This window comes from Kogia breviceps, chromosome 17 (genome assembly GCF_026419965.1).
Source record: "Kogia breviceps isolate mKogBre1 chromosome 17, mKogBre1 haplotype 1, whole genome shotgun sequence".
Taxonomy (NCBI): Eukaryota; Metazoa; Chordata; class Mammalia; order Artiodactyla; family Physeteridae; genus Kogia; species Kogia breviceps.
Window position 1 is genome coordinate 12,558,468 of NC_081326.1, and position 25,681 is coordinate 12,584,148.

Here is a 25,681-nt window from a genome sequence, read left to right on the forward strand (position 1 = left end):
TATAACCTTACATCCATTCAGATTTGCAAAGAAACCTCAAACATTGACCCCAGGGAATGCTCCTATTTATCCATACTTTGCCATGAATCTTTTAAAATGCTAACTGACTTAGTTTCCACCTCATCTATATTCTTTCATTTCAGGTGTTCAGGGTGACTCCTTATTTCAGCATGAATGCTACCTATTTCAATCAATTAAAATGGTTGTGTGTTTTACAGTTGATTCATGATGATAATTCCTTTCCTGGGGGCAGTTGTCTTGCTGGGCTGAGAAAAATAGATGAAAGTTTGCTTTTGCCATTCTGTTGTCACTCAAACATCAGAAGAAAAACCAAACTTGTTTTAAATTGCAGGATTTGTCAGTGACTTCTGCCAGGCCTTTGACCAAAATAAAACTTTTATAAGACTCTTTTAGGTTCTCTAGGGAAATGGAATCTGTTATAATTTTGTTTCCTCCTCATGTATCAGTATATCCTAAAAATTGAGTCTCCTTTAGAAATGGGAGAATCCGGGCTTCCCTGGTGGTGCAGTGGTTGAGAATCCGCCTGCCGATGCTGGGGACACGGGTTCGTGCCCCGGTCCGGGAAGATCCCACGTGCCGCGGAGCGGCTGGGCCCGTGAGCCATGGCCACTGAGCCTGCGCGTCTGGAGCCTGTGCTCCGCAACGGGAGAGGCCACAACAGTGAGAGGCCCGCGTACCACAAAAAAAAAAAAAGAAATGGGAGAATCCTTAAAAAGTGTTGCAATTTCTTCCACTGTTCATGGCCAGTTACTCAAAGGAAGAATGCTATGTGGTCCATACTATGTCATTTGTAGCCTGTAGCGGTGGGTGCTTCAACCTCACCAGCCTTGGTGGGTTTACAGCACTTGGAGTGGGAGAGAAAAATGGAGGCTGGGGACAAAGGAGACTGGTGAGAGGAAATCTGATGTGACCACAGTTACAGTGGGCACGGGGGAGATAAGATGAGGGTCGGGTTCCAAAAAGAGAGGCAACACAAATTCTACTTGAGTCGGATTTGACAATGAGTGCATAAGACACAGCCATACAGTGACTTGGGAGTTTTGGTACTTTGAGGGAATGCAGCTTGGAGCAGGGTGCAGCCAGTTGATTGGAAACTTGTGACATGAACCTGATTTCACATCTCAGTCCACCACCTTGGAGAGATGGGGAAAAGCTGTTATAGTACTCAGGCCTGGTCCCTTCTGGAAAGTTTAGGAGGAACTGCTATCTGGTAAGTCTCCAAAGGTGCACAAATCAAAGCGAGGGATGCGGCCGTATAGGGTGAGTTCAGGCCCTGGAAGGGAGTGGGAGTGGTTAGGGCTTTCTGTGAATTGCTAACAGGGATTATTGCTCAGCTTACAGGCAGCTTGATGTATGTTCAGAGTGACTCTCGTGAGGTTGCCAAGGACAAATGTCTTACGGCACGACAGTCACAGAACAGAGAGTTCCTGCCAGAGTTTTGGAGGTTAGCAGCCTTGAGCTAATGTTGGGTAACAGCTCTCTAACTCCTTCCAGGAGTGCCTGCAGACCTTTTAGGACTATCTTAGAGTTGACACTCTTGCTCCAGTAACTAAAATTCTCTTGAATGGGGATCTGAGTCTGATATACCATGACTTTGCATTATTTCCACTTCTGGTGGATTATTAGTTCAAGTATGTCACTTAATTATCTAGGGTCTTATTTCCCCATTCATCAAATGAAGGGGAGTAAAATCTCTCAGGTAACTTGCCTCTCTGGTATTTTGTGCTGCTAAATGATCATTACATTCCTTTATATTGAATTTAAGTAAACAAGCAATTGAAATTTATTGTTCTCAAATCATATGATGTAATGAAAAAAGCCTGGCTTTTGTGCAGGTTTGGTTTCCAGTCTGGACCCTTAGTATGGGGATGAAGCGCCAGATCTCTTCGACGTACAGTTTGGGTTATTACAGGGGTCGATGAAATAAATGAAAGTGCTTTGAACACTGTAAAAGGCTCTGCAGATAAGAGGTAGTATTTTAAAGCTTTGGTTCAGCCGTTAGATTTTACCCTTGAGAAATCCCCTTCATTTGTCTAATTTATGCACCTAACTACTGAAAAGGTTATGTTACTTAAGGTTATATGGTCCCAAGCAACAGAAACTAAAAGGAAAATTAATTTAAAAGATATTGAGTAGCTCATGGAATCAATAGAAAAGCTACCCTCTCAGACTCGAAAGGGTATCTAGGCAGTTGAAGCTCTTTGGGGGTCTTATCGATGCCCTAGCTAAAATGAATAGGCGCTAGTCATTTTTTCCATCCTTACATTACTCCGTTCAAGATTCAAGATCAAAATCCGAGATTCCACTAATTTTGCATGGGTAAATTTGCTCAGGGGAGGGCAGGGGCCCTTGATTGTCCATCAGCCAGTTTCCTTTTGGGGAAATGCTGATCTTCCATTGTAGGCAGTCCTGGTGAGTCTCTTTTAAAAGTTTGCTGAAGTATTGGGTTGGCCAAAAGGTTCTTTCGGGTTTCCCCATAAGGTGTTATGGAAAAAGCCGAACTAACTTTTTGGCCAACCCAGTGCTATAATCCCCATTACACAGCTTTTTAAAAGGAGGGCTATATAACTTAACCAAGTTCTTCCAACTAACAGAGGGCAGAGTTTAATTTGAAAATAGGCAGACTGATTCTAAAGTTTATATTCCTTATCACCATGTGATATTATATCCACTCAGATACAAATTTAGCACATTCTTTACATGAAGTTGGGCTTTCTGCTTGCCCTTTACAAAGTGAGTTGATAGTAGAAATTAGGCTTTCAGTCAGCGTTTACATAGTGACTGTACCACAGAAGATCTGTAGTTTATTGCTCATATTTGAAGTTCTGCTTTTGATTAGTATTATTTATTATATCTCAGTCATATATCTTATCCAACATTTAAAACATTCCACCACATGTTCTGCTGGAGGTAATTGTAGGGCAATGATCCATGTTCTTGGAAACAAGTTTGTTAGCTGTTTAATCAGAGTGACTGATTCATTTCTTAGAACAGGACCATTCTCATTCTTAGTCTGCTTTTGGGTTGATCAATAGTATTGTCATGGTAACTGTAATTCTTTGGTGTCATACTGAACATTGATAAGGGAGTATCAGTAAACATTATATCATTTAGTTATTCAGCATTATGTCCTTGATAGGCCTGTTTGGAACTGATCTCTCAAATCTGGAAAAAAAAATCACAATAAAAGAGTGGGAATTATTAATATATGAAGGTGTTGGAAGACATAAGATCAGGATAATTTTTGTGTTTTAGGAAGTAAAAAGAAACAGAATTGAAATTTGACACCTCTTGATTACCTTTTTACATGGAGAAGTACAGTGCTACAAGACCATTTTAAAATCACCTCTTGTTGGTTTTGGAATCTCTTTGCTGCTTACATTTGATTAAGCTTGTGTCTGACAGTGTATTGACCTCAAAGTAACGTTCTCTTGTTATTTTATGAGTGTGAGTCTTCCATAGGTTGTGATGAGACCTGATTCTTTTTGTCCTCTCTACAAGGCGATTTGGTAGATACAAATTTGTCTACTACCTTGAGGTTGAATTGATTTATAGATGGCTCTTGTTATTTAAGGATAAGTGGTTTAGGAAGACAACTATTGAAAGTGAATCCACTTAGAAAGGAGACCAAAATTTTATAAAAAGTGAGAGAGGAGGAAAGTCTGATTGGGACTTTATCTTGGTAAAATGAAAAGTTATATTGTTAGTTTGTTTTAGCTAATCTAATATGTAACAATTTAGGTTTTTATTTCAGTTAATAATTTGAATCGCAAAAAGAGTGAATCAAATGCTTAGTCTTTTTTGGGGTGGGTGGGGACATACATTTTATGACAAGACTCTATGATGAAACAATATGATATTCTTCATTTCATGTTTGACTTTCCTAGTATTTTTAAAAGATTTTTTGGAAAGAATATTCAAATGCTTCATTAATTTTCTCAAGAGACTCCTTTGGTATTGAAACTGTTCTCTTATGAAACACCTATCTCGTTGTCATTCTAGTCATTTTTCTTTTCTTCCATCATGAATGGGTCTAGCTCTGATAGACCTTCATCTGCCAATGCCTTGTATATGTGTGAGTGGGGAAGTTCCAAGGCCTGTCATCTATTATCTTTTCCAAGATTATGGTTTCTCTCTGAAGTCAGTCTGTGTTTTTCTGATACTGACATTCAGCATTTAGTTGACCAGATGAGTTAGATAGACACTGGTGTGAAGCAGGGAGAGCTGATATGGGGTCAGATAATTAGTGAGCAGTTTCATTTGACAGTGATTTTTGCCACCTCATAGCTGGAAGACATCAGTCATGAACCCTTATGCAACTTACATTAAGAGAACTTGTTGACATAAAAAAGATGTACCCTTTCAAACAGTCTAGATACGGTTTAGCAATATTATTTTTATTGGGTTTATTGAGAGGAGGGGATTTGTTCTATTATTACAGTTCTTCCTAAATCGTGATTGCAATGTTTGAAGAAACATTGGAAATTAGAAAAAAGCCATAAAATAAACATGCATGCTTCTGATTGTCTTTTTTGGCTATTATCATCTTCTGAAAGCTTGCTTTGGCATCTAATGTGTCCCCTTATGAAATTCATCATGCTTCCACCTTACATTTTGTGATGATGCTTTGAAATTCATTTTTCATGTATGCCGACCATATAATTGGCAGCCCATTATATACCTCAAATTATAGATTCAAAAATCGTTCAACTTCTTAAATTAGACTCTGAATTGTTATTATTTTCTTGCTGGATCTTGTAACACGAGGCACACAAAAAGAAGTGGACCTTGGTGAGGAGTGTTGCCCACATGGACGCCTCTGGGTCCCAGTGTGTATGTCTGAAGTCACTGTTGGATCCATCCATTCGATTGCTCTCTTAACCATATTGGGAAGTGATAGTTAAGTGGTGTCCTTCATAAATTTGACAAAGAAAATTACTGGAAAATGATTGAAACCTGAAACCACAGCATGGAATGAACTGTATGAATAAATGTTTAATAATAAACATACATAATCATAAACACACAGAGCCATCATCCCTGATATTCATCATTGTTAATTCATGCCAACTGTCATTTTATTAATGTTAAATTATAGCTGTGATCACATAGCATTTAATTCTGTGTTTACATATCTGTTTCTCCACTAGTATATGTGTTTCTTGGGAGCAGGGGTCATGTCTCATGTTATGGGTCCCCAGCATCTAGGACAGTGTCTGATACATAGCTGGTTGACTGGTAGTTGAATGCAGATATAATTACCTCGTAGTTATGTATTAATTGTCATTGTCTTCTCAGTACGTTTTTGGCACCTTTGGTTCATGACAGTGATTCTGATGTGGTTCTGTTCAGAGTCCAATATTTATTTCATTATCCTTCTACTTTGATGTTCTCTAATCCTCTTTAGCATCCTGTTCTTGTTTATGGTTCACAAATGTACTATGCAAGATTTTTCACTTTTTTGTATTAAAGTTGAACACCCTGCAAGTGTTTGAAATTCAGTCTTTGTAAAGTCTTTGTAAATTTCTGTAGCACAAGTCCTGTTTCTTCTGTCTAATGGTGGGTTTCCCTTACTACATTTCACCCTTTGCACTGCTGGGCAGTGGTGACAGAGGAGGAATAAATAGGTTTGCACAGCTTGGGGTAGAAAGAGAGAAGCTTTTGGAATGAGAGGATCCTGGTGGGTACATCTCCCACCACTGGTCACAGTTATTTATTTATGATTACTTCTTACCTTGACCTACCAGTTAACCTTCCTTTCCTGGTCTAATAAAAGCAGTCAGGATTAGAACCATGCAGGTAATTTCATAGTTGGAGTTTTGCTGTATTTAATTCTACATATGTAATTCATCACAAGCAAACAGTCTCTGATTTTTACATGGTAAATGTAGCTTTCTAAAGGGAAATTCAAATTAAAAATCATAAATCATATTGATGATAAAAATATATTATTTTGGCTATTTCAAAAATCTATTATATACATTTTATATATAAATTTTTATTGAGGTATAGTTGACATATAATTTTATGTTACTTTCTGGTGTGGGACATAGTGATTTGACATTTGTATACATTGTGAAATGATCACTACAATAAGTCTAGTTACAATCTATCCCCATACAAAGTTAATACAACATTATGGACTGTATTCTCATGCGCTACAGTACATCCCCATAACTTATTTACTTTATAACTGCACGTTTGTACTCCTTGATCCCCTTCACCCATTTCATCCCCCTCCATGACCACCCTCCCCTCTGGCAACCACCATCTGTTCTCTGTATTTGTGAGCCTGGGTTTTGTTTTATTTTGTATGTTTGTTTGTTTTATTCTTTAGATTCCACATATAAGTGAAATCTTCGGCATTTGTCTTTCTCCCTCTGACTTACTTCACTTAGTATAATCATTAATTAGTATAATACCCCCCCAACATCCATTCATGTCGCAAATAGCAAGATTTCATTCTTTTTTATGGCTGAGTAGTATTCTATTACCTATACATATAACATCTCTTCTTTATCCTTTCATCCATTGATGGAAACTTAGGTTGTTTCTATATCTTGGCTATTGGATATAATGCTGCAATGAACACAGGGGTTCCTAAGTCTTTTCTGAATTAGCGGTTTTGTTTTTTTGGGTTAGGTACCTAGTAGTGGAATTGCTGGATCATACAGTGGATCTATTTGTAATTTTTTCAAGGAACTCCATACTGGTTTTTTTTATAGTGTCTACACCAATTTACATTTCCACCAACAGTGTACAAGGGTTCCTTTTTCTCTACATCCTTGCCAACACTTGTTATTTCTTGTCTTTTTGTTAATAGTCCTAGTCCTGACAGGTGTAAGGTGATATCTAAACAGAGAGCCCAGAAATAAACCCACTGATAGATGGTCAATTAATTTATGACAAAGGAGGCAGGAATATGCAATGGGGAAAAGGACAATCTCTTCAACAAATGGTGTTGGGAAAACTGGATCATTATCTTATGTGACTTACAGAAATTTACTCAAAATGTATTAAAAACTTGAATGTAAGACCTGAAAACATAAAGCTCTTGGAAGAAAACTTAGGCAGTAAGCTCCTTGACATCATTCTTAGTGATGCTTTTTTGGATCTGACTCCAAAAGCAAGGGAAACAAAAGAAAACAAAAAAAAAACAAATGGGAGTTATCAAACTAAAAAGCTTCTCCACAGTGAAGGAAACCATCTACAAAATGCAAAGGCAGGGCTTCCCTGGTGGAGCAGTGGTTGCGAGTCCGCCTGCTGATGCAGGGGACGCGGGTTCGTGCCCCGGTCCGGGAGGATCCCACGTGCCGCGGAGCGGCTGGGCCCGTGAGCCGTGGCCGCTGAGCCTGCGCGTCCGGAGCCTGTGCTCCGCAACGGGAGAGGCCACAACAGTGAGAGGCCCGCGTACCGCTAAAAAAAAAAAAAAAAAAAAAAAAAAAAAAATGCAAAGGCAACCTACTGAATGGGAGAAGATATTTGCAAATCATATACCCCATAAAGGGTTAATATCCAAAATATGTAAAGAACTCATACAATTCAATAACAATAACAACCAAAAAGTCTGATTAAAAATGGGCAGAGGATCTGAATAGACATTTTTCCAAAGAAGAAATATAGATGGCCAACAGACACATAACAAGATGCTCACTAATCATCAGGGAAATGCAAATCAAAACCACAATGAGATATCACCTTATTTTAGTTATTTTTTAAGGAATTGCTAAAAGACAGCAGGACTCTAAATCATATGGGTAAAAACATTATTTAAAAATATCTTCATTAAATATGCACAGATACACATTACATTATATGTAATGGCTTTAGGGTAGTTCAAAATTAATGATTTACACAAAGCCCTCTTGTTTTTTAAAAACAGTTCTTTCACACCTTCCCTCTCAAATGTCGGTTTGATGATATATCGCTACACTGTTAAAATAGCTTATTTTCTTGGGCACTTTTTTCTTCATGATCACAATTTTTTCACAATACCATAATCTGCTGCCTCTGACATCTACAAAGTGACCCATGAAACAGTCTACAAAGCTAATTTAATAAAATAAACACGCCTTTTAAAAGTCTAGAACTAGGAGTGGCCAACTTGCTGGAGATTTATATTAGGAGAAAATGTTTAACACATTGCCTGGCACATTGTAGAAATATTAAAAACCTGACTTTAGTATTCCTCTAGATCACAGTGTTTATTATATACGGTTGCTCAATGACTAAATTTGTAATGGCCAAAGAACAGATATCTAGATTTAAAAATTAGCATCAATTTTCAAAATGAAGATAAAATACTAACCAGGTAAAGTAACATTATACAGATTTTAATGAATATTCGGTGATGATGAAATGTACCGTAGATGTAACTGTGATCTGTAACATATGATAAACATCTTTTCTGTCCTGGGCTCTGGGAAGCAGCTGGGACTACCTGGCAGGGCCCTGTGCTCACTTTCATCTCCACGTTAGCAGGGTTGCTATACTGTGCACTTGAGCGCCTGAGCTCAGGCTTCCAAAGCAGTGTTGCTTCAAGTGTCGACAGAATACGACAATGTATCAGAATCTACTGGAATGGTCTGGGACCTACCCCAGATGTACTCAGTTTCCATCTGTGAGGATAGTGCCAGGGAACCTAAAAGTTTTTAACACTCCCATCAGGTGTGTCTTCCAAACTCTGAAATTGGAGCACCATTGTCTTAGAGGCTTTGCTCTCTTCCAGTAATCTGCCCAGCTTGTTTTATTGCTTCCACATGTTTTGTTTTCTAGCTCATTTGTCTGACATGCTAATTTTGATAGACTCTAGTGCTCTTGACTGTTTCCTGGCAATCTGATGTTTGTAATCATTCAATCTCAGTCATTCCATTTCAGTTTTGTAGCTTTGCTTCTTTATCCCTAACCCCAGAAACTCTCTTGCCATTTCTAGATAATGAAAAAAAATTGCACATAATTTTCAAAATATAAACCTCATGCATCTCACAGACAAAGCTGTGAGGTTTTGTTTTTTCCACTACAGAGAAAGGTAGATTATATCATGTAAGTTAGGGAGAAATATGATACAACATTAGTCAAAAACAGACATTTATTAAGTGTCTGCTTGCAGATAGGATGAATTTGAAGTGAGAGGCATATCGTGATTACACGAGAGACTGTATCCTACACTTGGCCAAATTTTCTTCAATATTTATAATAATGTATGTACCTGTGTTTCAGAAATTTTTAATGATTTTTAGTCACCATTGTCGTGGAGATAATACACAGATTAAATCATGGTAAAATCAAAGACACAGTGGACATTCTTTTAGAATGAGGTTTTTAGACAAATCTGTATGTTTTGACATGGATTTTTTTAAGTACATAAGCATTTCCCTAGGAATTATTTAAATTATTCATGAAGATATATCATTGATGATAGTAGATTACTATGATAGAAGATAATAAAGGTGATACGGTATTAATTGTTGAAGTCTGCTATTAAATATTAAAGACACATCAGCTCAGTAATAGAAACGTCTCAGCAGGATTTAGTAAAGTGTGTGTTATGTGTGTATTGTAAGATATACTTTGTATATTTGTGGCAATATGGGCTTGAAATCCTTACCCCATAAAATTGCATTAATTGATAATTAAGCAGATGCTTTGAGTTGCTTATGGAAAGAAGTGTTGACCTCAAAGAGGTCAATTAATCTTATTCTGAGTTTTGATCAGGAGCTAGGAGCTGATGGGAACTTATGGTGATGCCTTCAATATAATGTAACTGTATATTAGTGAGAGTTTTGAGAGCTCACTGTGATATCAATCTGGATTAAATGAATCAAAAGTCAAGCTATTCAAGTATAGGCTAGAGGAAAGAGCCCTGGGCGCACTTTGGATCAATTGTAGGATGGGGTGGCCATAAATATGCTAATATAACCTTATGCTAAATTAATATATATGTATTGTAGGGGACTGGAGAAATAATAGTATCACTGCTATATTCTTCATTCTTCATTTGCCAGCTCACATCCAAATGATTGTATTAGCTTCTGGAGGTGTTCATGTTAAGGGAAACCCCGACAAACTGGAGAAGGTCCAGAGGAGATCTAGCAGGATCTTCCAGGTTTCTGAAATCAAGCCATATGGTCGAAAGGCAACGGTGTTACAGAGCCTGGAAGGCAGAAGAAAGCATGTTAGCTATGTTCAGATATTGGTCGGCCTTTCACGAAGAGGATGTCCACCCACCCCTAGGAGGAAAAATAGCGAGTGAAAATCATGGTAGATTTTGGCTCTTCAGTAAGAAAAACCCTTCTAATAATTAGACTAAATAAAGAAATGGACTATCCTATGAAGGAAGGGGCTTAATTTTACTGGAAGTAACCAAATACAAGCTGGAAGGCCTTTTTTTGTCAAGGCAGGAGTCAGTGTTCCCTGAGGCAACAAGATGTGTCCACCCTCAATAACCTGAGAAATAGCATTGTCTTTAATGAATTAAACCATAAAATCAACATAGAGTGAAACACAGCAGAGATCAGAAATAAAGGAAGGAAACTTGCAGAATCAGATCACCTTCAATGCTAGTAATCATAATTGTAATAACCTTTATTGAGTCCTTTCTATGCGTTAGGCATGTGCTGGGAGTTTTGCATATATTGCTTTATTAATTTTCACTCTGACTGTATACATTAAGCCCAATTATCCCTTTTCTACAGTGGTTTGAAGGCATATGAACATAGCTGCAGAATCAAAGGAGCCAATCAAATGTTTGACTTCTTGGCATTGAAAGTAGAGAAAAGAGAGAAAGGTCTATGAGGGAGAGGCACACAGAGAGACAGACAGACTTTGGACAGTCTTGTCCAGGTGGTAGATAGAGTCTCCTAGCCCAGTTCTTACAGAAACTCCCCTTAAATCCGCCTCGCCAAGATTCTTTCTGTTGTTGTTTGGCTTTCCAAATGGGTTAAGTTTACAAAGGGAGATTGTGTTAGCCATACTCATGGGACCATTCAGCGTGTATGTCAGTTATCATCAAGAATAATATATCTGCTTTCTATTTTACACATTGGTCCCCGTGAGTTCTTCTTGGACAGTGTCTCCCCTGAGGCTGTATATGAGGATGGAATAAATGGCCTCTAGCCATTATAGTTCACTCAAATTCACATTAAATTCTCCTTATATTTATTAACAAAGATAATAACCGCAAACAAGTCAGAAAATGTATTGTTAGTAATTCTTTCATTTAGGAATAATACATCTATAAATAAATACCTACCTATTTAATTTGGGAAACTTACTTGGAAGACTGGTTAATATGAAAATTAGCCCAATATTGACAGTAACCCTTTATAATGTAATGAATTATTTTCCTGCCTTGGCACTTATGGGCTGCTGTATGCAGTAGTCTAAGGTGAAGTGTTTTGTACCTTTTGTAAAATTGTTACAAATAAAGTCACTTTTCATAAGGTTGTGTAGGTCCCTTGTGCAAGAATCAATATGGTTTCTTTTTTTTTTTTTACATTTTTCACATTTTTAATACTATTGTATCTTAATGTTTTTCTAAGGGAGGATGGTATTCACTATAAATTAGAAATCATTGCCACTGAAACGGATTTATATTGATATTTGATGACTTTTTTTGCTTAATTATCACATGACACGGTATATGAAATAGTGTAAATGTTTCACAGGTCTCCATTTCTATTTCTATATCTACCCTTTTGACAAAAGGAAAGAGAGGGAAGTATTTAAAATTTTAAATGTGTTTGTAATATAGATACTCAGCTTAACACAGTAACACTGTCTTAATTAACTTCTCTTTTGGCAAGTTTCTTATTATAGTTAATGAGTTATCTTTAAAATTTTTTTAAAAATTTTTTAATTAAAAGAAAGAATTTTATTGACGTATAGCTGCTTTACATGCTGTGCCAGTCTCTGCTGTACAGCAACGTGACTCAGTTACACACATGTAGACAGTCTTTTTTTATATTCTTTGCCATTATGGTTTATCACAGGATGTTGAATATAGGTCCCTGTACTGTACAGTAGGACCTTGTTGTTTATCCAGTCTAAATGTAATAGTTTGCATCTACCAACCCCAAACATGAGTTATCCTTTTAATTTAAATTTTTATAATTGATCAGAAAAACTATACTGATTGTTACGGTGAAAATATGAAATTAACATTAATGTTCTGAGTTTAAAATATCAAAAATGAAAATTAATGCATTAAGTTTAAAAAGAATCAGAAATATGTTCCCAGATTTAAAGAGACCAGGCATGTTTATCTTTAAAACAGAAGTATTCTTGAAGAGCACACTTAATGGATCTCTACTGAAAACTTCCTTGTTTTTGGTGCAACTCAGTGACTCAGGGCATTAGTTATGCTAGTCTAGGTTGTAGAAAAGAATAGACTACAACATTTATAATGGCTCAAAATAGGTGTTTTTGATCAGCTCACACACACTGCCCACTGCTCGGTTGCATTGCCCACTTCCTTTTCTAAAAATAAATTTATTTATTTATTTATTTTACGTATTTATTTTTGGCTGCATTGGGTCTTTGTTGCTGTGCGTGGGTTTTCTCTAGTTGTGGTGAGCGGGGGCTACTCTTCGTTGTGGTGCGCAGGCTTCTCACTGCGGTGGCTTCTCTTGTTGCAGAGCACGGGCTGTATGCGGTGGCTTCTCTGTTGCTGAGCATGGGCTCTAGGCCTGAGGGCTTCAGTAGTTGTGGCTCACAGGCTCTAGAGCGCAGGCTCAATAGTTGTGGTGCACGGGCTTCGTTGCTGCGCGGCATGTGGGATCTTCCTGGACCAGGGCTTGAACCCATGTCCCCTGCCTTGGCAGGCAGATTCTTAACCACTGCGCCACCAAGGAGGTCCCAGTTTTCCTTTTTTGATACTTCAGGGACCCAGGCTCCTTCCCTCTTGTGGCTCCTTTCAACTTCCAATGGTAAGCCCTTGTATTAAACATCAGTTTTGTCACTAATATGACCTCGTGGGCACTCAATAAAGGTTTATTTAATGAATGAGTTTGCCAATGCAACCACTAATACTGCGGCAAGAGGTCCTATGGAATGTTGTTCTCTTTACATAGATTTTTTTTTTTCTTTTTATTTCTTCTTTTTTCTTCCTCTCCATCCTAGAAGTGGATACAGATGGCCCTCCGTGTTGCGGGTTCCACATCTGAAGATTTAACCAACTTCAGATTGAAAATACTCAGGAAAAATAATTCCAGGAAGTTTCAAAAACAAAACTTGCACCAGCAACTATTGGATAGCATTTACATTGCATTTGTAACTATTTACATAGCATTAACATTGTATTAGGTCTTAGAAGTAATCTTGAGATTATTTACAGTATACAGGAAGAGGGTCATAGGTTATATACAAATACTACACCATTTTACTTAAGCGACTTGAGCACCCTCAGATTTGGGTACCTTTAGGGGTCTTGGAAGCGATCCCCCATGGATACAAAGGAATGACTGTATATAAACTGAGACCTGCTAAACATTGAGACAATTTCATGTACTTTGCTATCTGTTCATGGAGCTCTTTTTCCAGACCAGAGAAAGAAAGGAGGACGATGAAAGGAATATTAGGGACATTAATGTTATGAGTTAGTTTGAAATCATCTCCTTTTTAGAGAACAAAGGTGAAATGTGCCATATATGCTGTGTATGCATACATACATATATAAAACAACTAAAAGGAGACATAGAATCTCTTAAGAGTAGCTGCATTTAGTGATACTGAGTAGGAGGAGACTGGGAGGGAAGGATACCTATGTTCAGTGTATAAATATTTATACTGTTTGAACTTTTATCCTGTCCATGTATTGCATCTTAAAATAAAAACTAACCACTTTTAGGAGAAAAAAGAATTACACACTAAAGTTTCTGTTAAGTAATCAGACGTTACTTTCTCTGTTTTTCCTGACTTAGGGGTCCAACATTACTGACACCTGTACTGAAATGCTAATGTGTGGAGTCTTATTAAAAATTTCTTCTGGAAATATTCAAGAACGGGTGTTTTTTCTTTTCGATAACCTTTTGGTGTATTGCAAACGAAAACACAGGTAAGAATATAGACAGGTAATAGTTCAGAAACTGTTTATCCATCGCACAGGTTCAACCTTTCCTCTGTTCCTGGGAACTCATGACCTCATCAGTAAACTTCCACATACTCTTAGCTTCTTCTCCTTGCACCTTGAAGAAAGGGAATGGGTTAGGATTAGAGCCAAGAGATAATTAAATTGCTGTCTCTCTATCTTAATGAGCTTTTAAAAAAATTCATTTTTACCATCCGTGAAAATGAACCTGTTTATTTCTTGTAATATGCTCTTCTAAATTCTTTGTGTTTGGTAACAAGATTGGGATTAGTAGAAATGGGCTTTAGGAAGATCTAGAAGAGGCTGTTAATTCTACCTGTATGAAACTCTTTAAAAAATTATAAGGTGATTCAAGTTGTTTAGGTGCAATTATTTTTTCCCCAACTTTACTGAGGTATAATTGACAAAATTGTAAGATAAAGTGTATAGTGCGATGATATGTATACATGGTGAAAGGATTTCCCCCATTGAATTAATTAACACATCCATCTAGATGCAATTATTAAAGGCATCTGTCTGAGAATGAGATCTTTTTTTCATGAGAGTTATCTCATCCTTATATATATGCCTGCCCCCAAGTCCAAATCTTTTGCAAAATTAACAGTGTACAAGTGACATGAAGCTTCATGGTCTCATAGCTGTAATGGTTAAATAAAGTAAGCAATAGGAAAAGTTTTACAAAGTTAAAATCATGCAGTTTAGCAAATAGCCTTAAAGTATGTATAGTGAATGTGGACCAAATACATAGTGATTAAAAATGGAAATCACTAAATAAATCTATATGTCCATTCCCTTCCTGAATTGGAATGGTGTGAATATACCATCTGTTTCATTCATTTTAGAATACTTCATCTCCGTTACCATATATGTTCTAAGCTCTAAAGGTCTTTTCAGAGAATATGAGTAAACTGAATCTTTTCTGAAACTTCCATAATTTTGTAATTATAGGAGCCAGGGACCAGTGATTTTACTTTAATTCTACAGCTACATTCTTTAAACAGCAGAGTGCTGGATTAGGCACCCCAACTCTGGATATTTCTGATGCTATTCATTTTAGGAGAAACTAGTTTAAAAACAATTTATTGTGTGATATTAGATATATATAACATGATATTGCTTCCTTTGGCTTGTTTATGATATTTGTAAGATAGTATCACAGTGTATTGTCTTCTGCAGTTTACGTTTTGCATACAGTATGGTTGGTAAACTAGTTTGTAAACTATATATCCCTGTGTGTAGCAATAAGTTATTCATTTTAACTGCTGCATAAGAGTTCATTGGTTGAGGGACTTCCCTGGCCATCCATTGGTTAAGACTCCACCTTCCAATGTAGCGGGCACGGGGTCAATCCTTGGTCGAGCAGCTAAGATCCCATGTGCCGCACAGTGCGGCCAAGAAAACAAAAAGAGATTTCATTGGTTGAATATATCGCAATTTAATTATTCATTCTCCTGTCAATGGACTTTAGGGTTGTTTCCAGTTTTTCTGCGATTGCGACATTTCTGTACACATATCCTGGGGACCATTAAAATTTATCAGGAGGGAAGTCACAGAATCAAGTTATGCAAATACTCAACACTACAATATAGAGCAAAATTATTTTGAAACCAAAGGTTTTTCAATTTTGATACTTTAATAGGGTCATTTTCTGAAGGGACCAAAGGTCTCTTTATTTAAGCTAAGTGTTACAGTACTGGTCAGACACTTACTGGGATTTCATTTTGAGTATTAATATCTACAGGTCAAGAAAAATATAAAAAACGTGGACAGAGATCACAGCAAGATCACAAAGAAAATTAATGCTTTGGAAAATAGGACCCAAAGATAGATTGTATAGTGTGTGTGTGTGTGTGTGTGTGTGTGTGTGTGTGTGTGTGTGTGTGTGTATGTATACATATATATATTGATTATAATATATAAAAAAATATATAAACATGCCATAATTATTTGCCTGTGACTAAAACTGCTGTTGAGGATATTAAGCTTTGAAAAATATGACTGATTTTAAGTATGTACCAACTTATAAGAAATTCTTGTTTGCAAGACACCATGACACTGTTTCCTCCCTGAGAGACAGTGCAGTTGCCTGCATGTTATTCTACTCTGCATTCTTCTCTCTTTGGCCTCCAACGATGCCAACTTTCATAGCTACCTGGCCTGAATCCTTAATTTAAAGCAGTTATTTAGGCTTTCTACAAAGGACATTTAGAGGCCGCTTTCAAAATGAACATGGACGTGCAAGATGGTGAAGGCCTGGGGCTGTCAGACCGTCAGTCAGATTCATCAATTGAGTTTTGTTTAGTGGTGATGAAGGATTATGAAGTTTTGATGAGGGTTTAGGACATGTAAGCTGGAATATGCTCTCTTTTCTAAAGGAACTCAGGGAGCATGATAGCATCTTGAGAGTCCCCTCCCTTCACCTTCCTCTTTCACTCCAGGGCAGGTGCCAAATGCAAAGGACAGGACGGAAGGGAGCATTGCTTTAATGTACTTGACATCTTAACTTTTGCTCGGTGTGTCTGTGTCACACAATACATTAATAATTATTTCAGTATATTCAATTGTTAGCAGACTTTTGTCAATGAGTCAAATTGAATAGTTCAGGTCACCTGAAGTCTCTTGAATGAGTAGGTATTACTTAATCTTCTTGAATTATTTCTTAGAATCTTTCCTCTTTAATTTCATATATTTAAGAAACCCAGTTTTGAAAACATTATCCCCGAGTGTTCAATGATTCAAGTATAAATATGCATAACTGCCTAATTCATGATTACAAATGTTCATCTGTAAACCTGAATTTTTTTTTTTTTTTTACTTTGTGTTGCATAGGTTTTAAGATTAAAGGCTGGTACCATACACAATATTTTGAAATGTTTGGGAGTATTTTAAAAATAAATAAGATCTTTATGAAGGATTATAAATGTATTGAGAGACTTATCCCTCAAGTATACAGTTATCATATCATGAAAACAATATAGGGAAATATTTTATGGCTAGATAATGCTTAATAACCTCCAGCACAGTCAAATTTCTTTGAAGAAGGATCATAAGTATTAACTGAATTTCACCAGGGATTGAAAAAATGGGAATTACTGGCTGGTTACTGAAAAAATGAGCAATGAAGGTGAAATAAATCAAATGAAATTGTAAATAACCGACGTTTAGTGTCTGTCAGAGTTTGATTAGGCATCTTCGATGTCATGTATTGAGCGAAAGCACATATTTACCCTCCTACCTGTATGTTGTCCTTAGCCTACAGCTTCAGTTTATTTTAAAAAATAGCATACAAGTCACATCTTATAGAGCAACCTGTGCTGTTATGAATGGGAGGACACAAAAAAATACCAAGAGCCTAACATGTGATATTATTGACTGAATTGGTTGTGGGGCGCGGCAAAGCGTTGCCGCAAAGCAGGGTAGAAAAAGCTGAGTCATCCATCCTGTAGCCAGTGCGCATGCGTTGAGATATGCTAACAAGGTTTTAGAGCAGTAACCAGTCCGAAGGCGACGTGTAATTATGCCTTCGATATGAACCAGTCAGAGACTTGCACAGTACCCCGAATCTTATATAGGCAGCTGCCGTTACGGCTGCGGGGTCTTCCTTCCATCTTTCTCTAACCAAGCTGTACTCCAATAAAGTGTGATACGAGAAGAATCTAGCGTGTGGTGACTGTTATTCTGCTGGTCAGACGCAGCTCGCCATAATTGGTATCTCTTTTTCAAAGAATTATTGCTTTAACACTGTTTTGCACTAAGTTTAGTAACCAAGTTTTTGTGATTTCATTCAATTGTAAGACGGTTGAAGAACAGCAAAGCATCTACCGATGGACATCGGTATGTGTTTCGTGGCCGGATCAACACAGAGGTGATGGAGGTGGAGAATGTGGATGACGGCACAGGTAAGTGGTGGGCAGATTTAAAATGGAATGCCAGTAATAAACTCCCTTGTAAGGCGACTTTTCACTTGAATAATTCATTTGCAGTGAATTTCAGCTTAGAAATGCTTTGTTAGGTAGAGCAGTCACAGGAAAAAGGCAAGATAAGGGAGAGGAGGACTCTTATAAAGTGGAAAATTATATTCGGCTGAAACATGTTAAACCCTAGCATAAACACAGAGATACAAAAATAGCTGGGAGTGTCATAAAGTAGTAGTAATGTCCATAATGTCCATATTTGTTTGATCGTGATGCTATTAAAATTGTCCAGCTTAAGAGCTATCGTAGGAAAGCACTGAACCTCCTAGAATGACTTTTCATGGTACAGGCTTGGAAAGCCATTCAAAAAGTAGCACCAGATCATTTGTATTCTGTCCTGACAACTAGTTTATTTGTGTGGTTGGACAGAGGGCGAGAATGTTTGACCTCTAGAAAATGTGGTCTGGAGTGCAGTGTTGGACAAACTATAGATTGCAATGCAGTAGTCAAATTTGAATTGGGTAAGATGGAAATTCTTGGGCTTCCCTGGTGGCGCGGTGGTTGGGAGTCCGCCTGCCGACGCAGGGGACACGGGTTCGTGCCCCGATCCGGGAAGATCCCACATGCCGCGGAGCGGCTGGGCCCGTGAGCCATGGCCGCTGAGCCTGCGCGTCCGGAGCCTGTGCTCCGCAACGGGAGAGGCCACAGCAGTGAGAGGCCCGCGTACCACAAAAAAAAAAAAAAAAAAAAAAAGTGGCATAACGTTACAATGTTGAAAAGAGTCCCGAGAATATAATAGCTGTTTTCTGATACACTTAAATTTTCAGTGTTATTAATTTGAGGCAGTGTTTTGGGAACTTAAAAAGGTCAATGGAGAAGCTACTCTTTAGTTTTAAAAGAAAAAATTAGAAACATTTTTTTCCCCATAAATAATGTCATGTGTTATTTTGGATGCCAGAAAAATGTTCTTTTATTGTTTGACAAAATCAAACATTTATTCTAAAAAATAATTTTCTCAACATTAAATACTTATAATGTGAGTGTTATTGTAATTTTAAAAATTTCTCTTAGAAATGTATGCATTTCCACTGTTGATCACCAGAATTCAGGTTAAATACATTATTTAGACACCAATTTCTTGATGTTCTAAATAATGCATTCTGTCGGTTTCTTCTGTTTTCTAGCCTAACAATACAATACTTGGCTATTGTTCATCTTATTAAAATGCAAGTTATTGAAAGGATACCAGACTATTCCATGAGATTTATAGTTAGTTGTATCAGTTTTGGAAAAACCCCATCTCATTGTATAAAGCTTTGCAGAATTAAGAGTAAGGAATTTGCAAACTGGATAGCTTCAAAATAATTAGTGACTTGTTCAGGGCTGCCTCTTGGATTTTTCTTTTTTTTTTAAGTCAGTGACTAGAGACTTTTGAACTTGGATATTCCACACTTAATGAATGACAGTTTTAATTCCATTTCTTCTTGACACTTCCTATAAAATTAATATTTTAGATCCATTGAAACATACAGATTTCTGTGTTTACTGGCAGTGAATAGATTATTTGTTCTTTCATTCAAAAAATATTTTAAAATTCCTACTTAAGGAAAGGCATTGTTGGACTTTTCTGTGATCTTTAATGAGGGTGTTCTTTATAGATAAGTTTAATCCTTATTTTGTTAAATGAAGATATTAAGATAGGTACTATGATTAAAGTTATGAAGCTGTTTATCTATCACTGTCTTTTGAAATAAATGAAAATAAATTGCTTATTTTGTACAACATTGATAATTTAGTAACTATGATATCATTACAAAATACTTATACTACATTTTGAGGTCTGTTGTATGTATTACATATATGTGTGTGCATACATATATATACACATGTGTGTATACATGTTTTAAATTGCTTATGTTTTTAAAATTGTCATGATAGAAAACAGCTAGCACATAAATGTTAAAAAGGAACATTATCCTTTCATTGTAAATTATTAGGTGACACAGCTGTTCTTTGAAAACCTTATATTGATACAACAATTAATCTGTTATTTGAGATAGTAGATTTTATAGTCAGCTAACGACCTTGCTCTTTGTACATGAAACAGTGGCCATGTGCATCACATGCCGGTTCTGACTTCAGTTGTACAGTTTCCAAGGGAAGTTTGAATGCACAGGCTGGAGTGGTCAGGCAAGGCTTCCTGGAATATGTGGGTACCTATTAAAGAGAAGTAAGGGTCCATGAGGCAGAGCGTAGAGCAGGATAGCTTGATGAGAGCCTTGGCTTGGGGGACACATGAATATTCTCAGGACAAGAAGGAAAGCAGCAGACAAGAAGAGTGGTGGGAACACATTGGAACGGAGTGGGAAATGGAGTTGGCTAGTAGGGTGGAGTCGGTCTAGGGAGAATCTCGAAAACAAGCCTACATGTGTTGACTTGATTCAGTGGTGAGCTACCCAAGGCTTTTGAGCTAAGAAATGGCTGCTAATGAAAAATATTGGAGGAAAAGTCAGCGGGGTGTGAAGAGGGCAGTGCCAGGCTCAAGTCATCCCAGGAGAAAAGGAAGGTTACAGAGGTGGCTTGCCCAGGGCACATACTCTACAAGGTCAGAAGCATCACTCTGGTGAGTTTGACACTTGAACTTGAGTTCCCCTATGTTCTGTGGATGGAATACATTATGCTTATTTTAAAGTAAGTCTGATGTTTTATTACTGCAGGCTGTGCATGTGGCTCTTGTGGTTTTCTTTGTCTAGAGTATGGGTAACGGGGTAATAACGCTAGTGGGAATGTGGGATCTTTTAAGCTGCAGTGTTACGATTCACTTAGCAATCTTTGCCTGGTTTTTGAAGAGGGGAGAGAATCTGAACAGCTTGTTCTTGTTTGTGATACTGGCCTTGTAAGGTGACAGTTTGCGGGAGGGAGGTGTGGAAACACGTATAATTTGATCTTTTTTTCCAGCAATTTATCCTAAATTCTCAATTGGTTATTTTTATAGATATTAAGGAGGGATGGTGGTCTGATTAGGAACTACAATAATAATTTTTATTACCTTACTAATTCCAATGCTGCTTATCTGACGTGTATTATTAGGTTCTGCTATTTTGTATGCATTGTGAATATGAATTAAATATGTAAAGGTAAGAAGAAAAGTACAAAAATTCCTTTTAAAAACAGATGGTAATTTCTTTAAAAGGGAAAATCCTCTGTCAGGTTAAATCTCTGTATTAACAGAAATTGTTATTGAGTATTCATGAGATTATGGCTAGAAGAATATCTAACTAATATATGATATATATATAATATAATCCTATCCTGGCTCAGACGTCACCTGGAAGTTTTCAAGTAGCCCTCTCCCCCACCTAGACAGAATCATTCGATAATGCATTTTTGGAACATCCTGTTCACAGATAATTTATAGTGATTTTGGAGCTAAAAGACTATGAGAACCAGATTTTGGGAGAATGAGTACCGAACCATGTCTTCCTCTACTCAGAACTTAGCATATAAAATAGATCAAAAGAAACAAACAAACAAAAACAGGTGTAGTGCCACGACCTTTTATATTCTCCGGCTTACCTCCTATAATCCACCATAGCTTCGTAGTGTCTCTTGGGGGAGACGATGGAAGATGTCACTTTAATTGATGCAGATGCTGATTCAGGCATTTGTCGTATGTGTTTCTGTCTTGAAATCTTTGCTTTACTCTCATGCCAGTAAAGGCTGGTTACAATTAATGTCTATTCTCTGCCTGCCGTTAGGTAGGGAGCTGCCAGAAAGGGTTTGCTGATGACATTTTCAAATCCAGGATGTCAGTTTAGCCAAAATTATGGTGAGATCTAGAAAAAAGACAATTAAGTGTGAATTCACACTCAAAGAAGAATTTTTTCTTTCATAAAACAGAAGCAGCATTGTAACAAATGCAATAAATTCTTTTTATGTGGACTTTTGAAATGGTCCACATTTTAAAAAATCTTTAAAAAAATGTTTTATTGCTTTAGGAACTTGAACAACATTTTTGGACATTGAGGAAAGGAATGTTAATGAGTTTGGGTGGTTAATTTCCTGTAATATGTTAATGTTGTGAGTTAGAAATGTTCCATTATTGAGGTCTGACTGCATTTAATATATAAATGTTTCTTCAATTTTTAAAATTTGTATGGTCTTCAATACACATGTATAAAGGAAATGTATTTTGAAGAATTCAGTGGTTTTGGACCTTTTCTGAGTGATTGCATTACTCGAATATATATTATATCTGTTCATGCACCTTTACCTATTAATTTTCAGCTGACTTCCACAGCAGTGGACACATTGTTGTTAATGGGTGGAAGATACATAACACAGCCAAAAATAAATGGTTTGTGTGTATGGCAAAAACACCTGAAGAGAAACATGAATGGTTTGAAGCTATTTTGAAAGAAAGAGAACGGCGGAAAGGTGGGTGTATGAATTGGACATTATTATACTTTGTGAAGGTTCGGATTTAACAAGAAAGCAGAAAATGGGCAAAAGTTATGAGAAAGTAGATGGTGTCTGATGTTCACTTAGATTAACTATGTGATGCAAGGACAGGCTAAAATACTTTTTGAATACTTCCAATGTTGTTACTGAAATAAAGTAAAAGAAAACCTTATACAGTTACCAAAATAATTATATAGTGGCTAGTGGTGTCTTTTAAATAGTGTCTTAGTCTACTGAGGCTACTGTAACAGATTACCCTAGACTGAGTGGCTTATAAACAACAGAAATTCATTTCTCACAGTTCTGGAGGCTGGGAAGGCCAAAATTCAGTATCCAGTGAGGCCTGTTTCCTGGTTCATGGGTGGCCATCTTCTCACTGTGTCCTCACCTAGCAGAAGGGATGAAGGCTCTCTGGGGTCTCCTTAATAAGGGCACAAATCCCATTCATGAGGACTCCACCCTCATTAGCTAATCCCCAAAGACCCTACCTCCTAATGCCATCACATTGGGCATTAGGATTCAACATATGGAATTTGGGGGCACACAGACATTCAATTTACAGCAAATAGTTTCACCTGCTTTAAAATTTGTTCCGTTTTCGGGCTTCCCTGGTGGCGCAGTGGTTGAGAATCCACCTGCCCATGCAGGGGACACGGGTTCGTGCCCCGGTCCGGGAAGATCCCACGTGCCGCGGAGCAACTAAGCCCGTGAACCATGGCCGCTGAGCCTGTGCGTCCGGAGCCTGTGCTCCGCAACGGGAGAGGCCACAACAGTGAGAGGCCCGCATACCGCAAAAAAAAAAAAAAAAAAAAAAAAAAAAATTTGTTCCGTTTTCTTTGCACTTTATTCTTGCCACTTCTAAAGCATCATTATAGAGTTTTCCTTTAAGAAACATGCTTTAATAATATAATGCAGTGCTGTGGGGCCTGCAACAATTGCTCCCTGTATATTTAACAGTACACTGAAAATTCCTAGGCCACATATTTTGGTATTCTAATTATAAAATAAGGCAATTTGGATGAATATTAACTTTTTAATATTGTTTCAATGCCACTGAACGTAATGTAACTCAGTAAGGAGCTTGTTCACACAAGGAGGCCTGGCTCAAATTCACTTCGTGTTTTTATCAAGGTTTGCAAACAGTATTTGGTCTGGTGATACTCAGTTGTATGAAGTTTATCTGCAAGTACTCATATTTCTGTAATTCAGCTAGGAAATAGAAATGCTTGTATAACTACTATTTTCTTTACCAAATAATTGATGAGAAACGTGACAGTGTTTATTCCTTTTCTCAGAGATCTAGATATAAAATATCTCAATGGTGACAAAATTTTGGAACAGAAAGAGCTGCTTCCTCCATCTTTAGGTATTTCCCCATGAAGGGTGTAGAAAGTTTCTACCTTGATTAAAATATTCATAGCATACCTTTTTATAAGTATCTCCAAAACATTTAAAAATACTTACTCCTTTGATTGATCTTAGATGAAGAACCAGACAGAAAAATTTAAAACAGAGATCATGAATGCATAATTGCCTCTTTAAGATTTGTTGAATCTAGCAGTCAATTCAAATAGCATAACAAATCATTTAGAAGGTAAATTGAATTTCATCAAGTTGAACCTTGACTCTTCTCAGAATGGCTATGCATATAAATACCCCTAAGACCAAAAAAAAAAAGAAAGAAAGAAAAGGAAAAAAAGGAAGAAAGAAAGGACATTCTATAACTCTGCTTATGTTAACAGGCTCTATTCTTATTCACTATTACTGACCAAGGTTAATGGCTTCTCCATAGTAAAGAATAAAGTTTTAGTAAGGAATTTAGTAGCTAGAAGACTAAAAATAATCCAAGAATCTCTTCTTCTTCTGCCACAGTTCTTCATCAGTCCCATTTGCTGATTGTCAGTGTTCCCAGGATTTCCCCTTTGGCACTGGTCACCTCTAAACCTCCTTGCCTGCTCTGCGTCGTCTCTTCCCATCAGATTAACTTCTACTCTGCACTGCCAGGTTCTCAGTCTTCATGTCCAGCCCTGTCGTCTCTCTGGAGCTCCATGCTCACTTCATCAGCTGACCCCTGGGCTCCACCTGAAAATCCAAACCTGCTACTGTTTACAGAGACTTGAGCGTACTTACCTGAGCTTTGGCGGGTCCCTCCTAATTGTCTCCCTCTTTTTGAACCCTCCCGCTTTCAGTTTGTTCCCTACACTGTCCTCTGAGCTTTGTTTCCAAAGCAACAAAACTTCCTTTCCTTCGTTTCTCTGCCTTCCCCCTCCCTCTGGTTAAAACACATAGATGTTCTCCCAGTACCGAAGGAATGAAATACGCTGAGACTGCAGTTGAGTATGGGCGCTGCTCACCCCTCCATCCGCCTCCTGTCCTGTCACCTGAAACCCAGGGCTCCGTGCTGCTTCCCTCAGAGGCCCTCGTGAATACTTTCTTTCCCTGGAAATCCTGTGCATTCAAACACAGCCCTTCTGTGAAACTTTTCCTGTTGTTTCTCAGATAGAGGCGAAGTTCTCTGAATATGGCTCTGCTGTAGCAGTCTTCCCTCTAAGGCTGTCTCCAGGGCCACGGTGTCCAGCTGTGCTGATCTAGTCCTACAGAAGGGATTCAGTAGTGTCTGAGATACAGCTGCTCTTCCTCCACTGGCCAAACTGTGTGCCTCTGGGGCACAGTTTGCCCAAAGGTGCCATATGGCCCCGGGCATCTTGCCTTGACTGTCTCCCTGGTACCCCACGAGCTTCTTGACAACCAGGGCCCTGTCAAAGGAGCTCTGTATCCACAGCCCCCAGCACGTGGTAGACACACAATGAATGTTTGTTTAACGAAGGCATGAACGAATGAAGAGACTTTTTCAGTTACCTGTCCTGTGTTTCATTTTCCATAGGTTTAAAATTAGGAATGGAGCAAGACACCTGGGTAATGATCTCTGAACAGGGTGAGAAACTTTATAAAATGATGTGCAAACAAGGAAATCTGATCAAAGACAGAAAAAGAAAACTGACTACGTTCCCTAAATGCTTTCTTGGAAGGTAGGGTTGGTAGTCTGGATGCATGTATTCCTTTCATATTTTCATGATCTCGTGTGTTAACTTCCTTTTAGTTACTCATTTTTCTCTAAAAAATATTCTCCTAAGTGTTTTTGAATCTTTCTTTACTATCAGCATTTCCTGGGCCATAGCGGGATGAGGGAGTGGACATA

The 25,681-nt window shown here is 37.6% G+C and overlaps 1 protein-coding gene across 3 annotated transcripts in view; it reads left to right on the plus strand.

Moving 5' to 3' along the window:
* PREX2 (phosphatidylinositol-3,4,5-trisphosphate dependent Rac exchange factor 2) overlaps window positions 1-25,681 on the plus strand; it is a 286,917-nt gene that overhangs the window by 90,863 nt on the left and 170,373 nt on the right. For all 3 annotated transcript variants that reach the window (XM_067017094.1, XM_059042584.2, XM_067017095.1), the window contains exons 7-10: window positions 13,941-14,074; window positions 17,903-18,006; window positions 22,309-22,458; window positions 25,367-25,511. In XM_067017094.1, the coding sequence (XP_066873195.1) occupies window positions 13,941-14,074; window positions 17,903-18,006; window positions 22,309-22,458; window positions 25,367-25,511 (533 nt within the window). The remainder of the gene's footprint in view (window positions 1-13,940; window positions 14,075-17,902; window positions 18,007-22,308; window positions 22,459-25,366; window positions 25,512-25,681) is intronic.